Source organism: Ipomoea triloba, chromosome 13 (assembly GCF_003576645.1).
Source record: "Ipomoea triloba cultivar NCNSP0323 chromosome 13, ASM357664v1".
In the NCBI taxonomy this organism is placed as follows: Eukaryota; Viridiplantae; Streptophyta; class Magnoliopsida; order Solanales; family Convolvulaceae; genus Ipomoea; species Ipomoea triloba.
This window is the reverse complement of record NC_044928.1, coordinates 5087336-5093918: the sequence shown is the minus strand read 5'-3', so window position 1 is coordinate 5093918 and position 6583 is coordinate 5087336. Positions and strand designations below refer to the sequence as shown.

At 40.8% G+C, this 6583-nt stretch overlaps 1 protein-coding gene across 1 annotated transcript; it reads right to left on the bottom strand.

Annotated features, from left to right (window-relative positions):
• Window positions 1–992: 992 nt before the first annotated feature.
• On the bottom strand, window positions 993–1466 carry LOC116001086. Its single transcript, XM_031240987.1, has one exon. It carries the CDS (start codon window positions 1464–1466, stop codon window positions 993–995), a length of 474 nt encoding a protein of 157 aa, XP_031096847.1.
• Between the last annotated feature and the right edge of the window lie 5117 nt (window positions 1467–6583).

Sequence of the window (6583 nt, the reverse complement as noted above, 5' to 3'; positions counted from 1 at the left end):
ATGAACTTGTGTGGATGATGTTCTTTAAGCTTTGTGCCTAGTGTGGCCACATTAGGTAGCAAACCCAAAGGAAGTGAGTGTGTGCGCGATAGCGGCCACTCACGAGTCTAACTCACCCACATCTCCGCCCTTAGTTCAAAAGGACGGGGTCCGAGAGGAGTGGTAGACAAGGTGTTTGATGAAATGCCCCAACCGAATGAGGATGTGGGAGTCCAAAGTGTGACGCCACTTGGTAAAGTGCCATGAACTCCCTAGTCTAATCCACATCTTTTGCTCGCAAGACCATACAAAGATAGACCACATAGAGAAGCCTAAAGCCCCAATCTCCGCCTTTCCATTTATTTTTATCACAACCATTATCAACCTTTCCCTCTCTTACAAATGAATCCTACGCCTAGCCATTCCCGTAACTCTTATCTTTCAACCTCTTAAATGCCAACACACTAATTCGTTCCCATTCGCGATCCTTGAGAGACACGACACTCAGGGAGTCTTGACTCTTCGTTTTAACACCCTTCCATATCACATTCACCTCACCGCGATACATAAAACAATTTCATCACAAACGTGGAAGTTTTTGCTTTATTTCCATGAGCTAGTCCACAACGTTTATGGACTGGCACGTTGTGGACTGGCTCGTGGAGACGAAATAGAAACTGCCTAGTTTCTCCCCTACTTTTCCTCTACTGTTGACAATTTCTTTGTTCCATTTTCTAACCAAATTATCCACACAACTCTTGCAAATTAGTTCCAAAGGGTCCCAAGAACAAAGACCAACAAAAAAACCAAAAAAGACACAAAGGAATAACAACAAATATCCACAAGATAGCCTTGGGGTGCCTCCTAAGAAGCGCCACAATTAACGTCCTTGGCTAGACTCAACTTTCTTTCTTTTAGCCATTCAAATCAACCTTTGGGGGTTCAAGTGTTTTTCCACATCAACCTTTCCATTTCCCACTTTGGTTTGGTCTTCGGCGCTTAGGCAGGATTTTTTACAACACTACTCTATTCCCATTGATCCGAAGAGTAATCTCACCCATGCCAACATCAATTATGGCACCACAAGTTGCCAAAAATGGTCTCCCATGTATCAACAGGCCACAAGAATCCTCAACGCCCATATCACATACTACAAAATCAAGGGGGACAATGAATTCTCCAACCTTCACCAACATATCCTCCGCAATACCTTTGGGACACGGGATGGTCCCATCGGCAAGGTAGAGATTGAGTCGGGTTGGACTCAAGTAAGGCAATTTCATTTTTTTAAGAACACAAGAAGGCATGAAGTTAATGGAAGCTTCAAGATCGACCAAGGCGTTGTTAAATTCCATGTCCTTGATGTCACAGGGAACAACAAACGCCCCGAGGTCACCCTTCTTAATTGGGTACCCCTTAGAGATTAGAGCCGAAGTCTCATTGCTTATGCAAGCAAACTCCTCAACATCATCATCAAGATTTAGCATTTTTCTCAATTGGGCATCACAATGAAATTTTTGCAAGAAAGCATTAAATGTACCTTTCTTTGCTCATGCCTCCTTCTTGTCCATGGTATTTGGTTGGTTCTTTGGAAGCACCTTTTCTTTCTTTCTGGCTTTGAGATCAAAAGAGGTGATCTCCCCATTTTCCTTGCTTGAAAGACCACAAGAAGTAGTTCTTTCGTCCCCTTTCTTTTGGTTTTGGAAACCACAAGAGGTGGTATCCTTGGTATGACTTGTTTGGCCACAAGAGGTGACCTTTGCTTCCTCCTTCTCTTCAACCTTCTCATCACAACCGGCTCCACCACACACCTTCTCGATTACATCAAGGTGTTTAAGGTTTTCCTCCTCAACCACGGCTATAACATTAACCCTCTCCTTAGGGTTGTTCTCCATGGTATTAGGCAATTGTCCATATTGTCTCTCCGACATCATCCTAAACATTTGTGATATTTGATTTTCAATGGTTTTCATGGTTATTTTGGACTCTTGCCTCATAGTCGCGATTTCTTGCCTAATCTCTTGTGTAATCTCTTGCTTGAGGTTAACTCTATCATTTTTTAGCTCCAATATTGCATTAGGCAACCTTTCATCAAGTTCCCTCAAGTCATCTCTTCATTGCCCTAGGTGGTCCAAGTGGGAGACATAAGGTGGTCGGTAGTGAGTCATTAGAGCTCCTCCTCTTTATTGTGGGCCATATGCAATTCGGTCTCTCTCACGACCTTGACCATAGATGGGTTTGCCACCTTGGTTCAATTGGGGTTTCCCTTGGTACCCCTGCTATATTTCCAACCATCACCTTGCTTCCATCCTTGATTATTGCCACTACCACCATAAGCATTGTAGCCACTCCCCCTTTGATAGTCTACAGCTTCCACTTGCTCACAAGCTGAGGTAGAAGTGCAAATGTTGGTGTCATGGGGTCCTCCACAAATATTGCAATATAATGCAAATGCCATACACAGTTTCGACTTGACTTTCTATTTCTCCACCATAGCTTGGAGTCTCTTGATCTCATGATTTATGGCTTCAACTTTGGCATCACTTGCAACATTATCCTTCACCTCGTAAATGTCAGCGCGGTTATCCCTCTTGTTATACCAAAATGAGGTATTGGATGAAGTCCTTTCTATCAACTCCTCCACGTCGAACGGGGACGAATATACGAAGGCAACACGAGATGAAGAGTCCAATAACATTTTCCCCTCATCTGTGAGACCCCCGTAAAATAAACTTATTACGTCCCACGGGCATAGCAAGTCCAGTGGGCATTGCCTCTTTAATGTCTTGAATAGTTTCCACGCTTCCCCTAGGCTTTCAAGCAGGCTTTGCTTAAACTCTTGAACTTGTTTGCGGACTTCCATGGTCTTGGTAAGATGGAAAAATTCATTCATAAACTCCTTGTGGAGTTGGGGCCATGAGCGGAAGTGGTGATCATCTTGGCTATCTAGCCACCTTGATGTTTCTCCAATGATAGAGAAGAGAAACAACTTTAACCAGATTACTTCATCACTCACACCCTCTTGTTTGAACATTCCACATACTCGGATAAATCTAGTAATGTAGATGTGGGATCCTCGGACTGCAAGCCACTAATCGGGCTATTTTGGACCAAGTTGAGCACGGATGGATGGATGTGAAAATTAAGATTCTCCAACAGTGGCACGTAGATAGAATTGTGCATGCTAAAGTTAAGCGTCATGCATTCCGTAGTGGATCTCCCCCTTTGTTCATTAGAGGCATTAAAGAACTCCTCCCCCCGGAGGGGATCCGGATGCCCTCCAACTTCTCCTTGTGGCTCTTCTTCAATAGTCGGCTCAAGAGGGATTTAGGGCCCCCCTTGAGCTCTCTCACCGAGCGGGTGGTTTTGGATGTAGGGTGGTGTTTAAGGCGGGATCCCCCTTTAATGGGATCCTCCCCTACTAGCACTTGTGGAATGCATCTCTTCTTGTTGGTGTGTGTTCCTTTTTCTTGTGGCACAATTTATCTCAAGATTGAGAGGGAGAAGGCCTTGGTTGTCTTTAGCCCTCGTTTGTATTCACCTATAACAAAGTTGAAAGAAACAAAGTTTTCCTCCTTGAACAAAAAGTACTTCCCAAGGGAGGTTAGTAGCGAGCAAAAGTAAAAGCAAGTGAAATGGAGTCAAAATAATGCAAATATTCCAAAAGGCAAAAATAAGTCAATAACTACTATTTGCCCTCCCCGACAACGGCACCATTTGATTTATGCATTTTGTGTGCAGTCTCGAGGGAAGACAAATTTGGAAGTATTGACAAGTTTTTATTTAATGAAATATGTAGCATGTTCCTCATTCGCCATTGTCATAAAAGAATCAAAGAATAAAAGAATGAATGTTGTAGTATCCAAGAATATAAAGAATGAGGTTCGAAATCAATTAAAGAAAGCTAGGAAATGAATTGCTAGTGAGCATGATGCATCATAGTGTGTCTGTAATACCCCGTATTTATTTCAAGCCTTAAAACCCGGTAATTAATTCTACCGTGTAATTAATTTAATTTAATTGGGCTCCGACTTTTTCTTAGATAAATATATTTCCCATCCGGAATTATTTGTTTAATCCCAGGCCCAATTTCCTTGAATTAATTTTGTAAGGGATGTTCTTTAATTGGATCCTTTTCTATTCCTTACAAATATATTAATTATGTATGGCCCAATCATTGGAAGGACCATATTTATATTCATTAAATTAATATTGGGTAAGGAAGACCCATTTCTTACAAAAAAGCCCATGTCTTATCTTAATACCCTAATATGATACATATATGATATATGCAATGTTTTTCCCTACTCATATAAAAGTCTTGTACTTACAACCCTATCTCTCTTTTCTTTTCCTGCAAAATACATTTCATCCTACTCCTTTCACCTCTAAAGAACCCTAAGCATATAGTACACTTCATCCTTCAAGATTGCAAGCCAAGATTGCTCTTTTAGGATCTATAGCACTTGGGTAAGTGTTTTTCCTTAGGAAGACATCTTTTATCATCTTGTTTTCGTAGTCTTTTATAAGTTCTCATTATATTCTTTTGGGGATCTTTCTTGCAGAAAAGATGATCAAGAAGGAGGTGGTGCTTTGTGAGGTGTTTTGGGGATTGCTTGGTTGAGAAGAGCTCCAAGAGGTAATCATCCATGTCTCACTAAACCTATTTTCACTCATGATCTATATATATGATTTGGTGTTGGAATCCTGTGAATTTCTTGGGGTTATAGCTTTGTTTGATGGTCTGTGAACCTTTACTTGTGGATTGTTGGACTTGTGTTCACCATCCTTTGTATCTAGATGTGTGTGAGTAATTCTTGTTATGGACTCTATGATTTATTGGCTTCTGAGATGTGTGATCTGTGTATTCTGAGCGTGATTCGTATTCTGGAATGATTCATCGTATGATCTGTTCTGTCTGAGAGTTCTGGTGTGTTGGGGTGCACTTAAGGTGCACATTGGCGGTATAATGTGTCCCGCCAATGTGTTCCGCAAGTGTAAGGGCGGATGGTTATGGCGGGGAGATGTGATCCGTTGATCTCTTCCGTTTCTTCTTGCAGTACAGTCCAGCGGACCAGGGCACTCCGCTACTGTGTTCTGTTAGTTCATTTGTGATTCTGATCTAGTGTCTGTTTTGCGATCCTTGAACCCTGTTTGATTCCTTTTGATTCTGGAATGTGTACTGAACGTTTTGTTGAGTATTCTACCTTGATTCTTGAGTATTTATTCATGATCTTTAGTCATTCATCTTGATTTATTGAACTAGTATGGCTAGCTTATTCCTTGGCTATCATTCTGAGCATGTACTGTGTTTATATTCTGAAATGAACACTGTTGGTGAGTGATTCTTTGGGAATGAATTTGAGTTTGGTATGTGGAGACTTTGACTCCTTACGAGTATCGACATCCTTTTGGGAATTTAGTTGGTGGAATTATGGTTTATTTGTGGTTGGTATTGTTTGGGGTATTGTATGCCTCCGTAATTAGGCCCGTGTGCCTCTATGATTGGGAATTGGGTACCTCTGTGATAATGGGCTTGTGTGCCTTTGTAATAAGGGCTCGTATGCCTCTGCGGTTTGATAGTGGTATGGAGGGTTGGTTTGATGGTTGGTATTGTAGTTTGGTGCTTATTTCTTGGTATTGTTGATTGTTGGTTTCCTTGGTAGTTACTTGATTGAGTTGTATCTTGATTGATATATCTTGTTGTTTCTTTGTGCTTAATTCTGTTGGAGTCATGATTCAGTCTGTATCTTGTGTCTGGACTTGATGTCTTATGCATTCGTATTGGATATTGGTTTCATTGGAAGAGTCTTGGTTTGTGTCTTATTCAGCTCATTGTTGTTGAGTCTTCTGATTTAAATAAAGAACAATTCGTTGGTGTGTATATTCTATACGTGTGTGTAAATCTATTTACAAACTCTATAATATTATGTAGCTTCTCACGAGTGTGAGTGATTGGTTGCTTAGCATTCTTTTGCTAATGGTTTCTAAAATGTTTTTCAGGTATGGAGTAGTCTAAGCCGTGAGCGCGCTAGAGCTATGTTATGCTTGCTTAGACTAGATGATGTTTAGTTCCTTTCGGGCCTGTGTGCCTTTGTATCGGATTGTGTACCTTGACTAGTTTGTGACTATGATGTTTTGAGGATTTATGTTTTGTTTTTGGATTTTTAGCCTGTGCACCTAGGATGGATTGTACCTAGGTGTGGCATGACACCATTGAGGTTATGCCATTATTCTTATTTGAGAAAAGCTTTACATGATTTAACTTATATACGCTACTATACTATCTGTGAATCATTTGGTTGCAGGTAGGTTTTCAAATCATGGGTAAAAACTTTATGAACTTCCAAATTATTTGTGTTTTCAAACCTTTGTCTACTTTTAAGGGACAATGGATATCCTTGCTTAGCCGTCGTGCTAACTACACTTCAATGTGTGTTCTGTTAACAGATGTTATATAGGGTGGGTTCCTGTAGCCCGATGAGCTCTGAATAGGATGGAAGTTGAGGTTGGGGTCTACTATTTGATGTAGATAGGGATTTTTGTTAATGTTGTAAGTTTAGCCTGTGCACTTAGAGTGGAGTTTGTCAAAGAGGTGATAGAA

What these genes read in the sequence shown, in the direction of transcription:
- LOC116001086 (XM_031240987.1), bottom strand. Translation starts at nt 1,466, where the DNA reads ATGCTAAATCTTGATGATGATGTTGAGGAGTTTGCTTGCATAAGCAAT.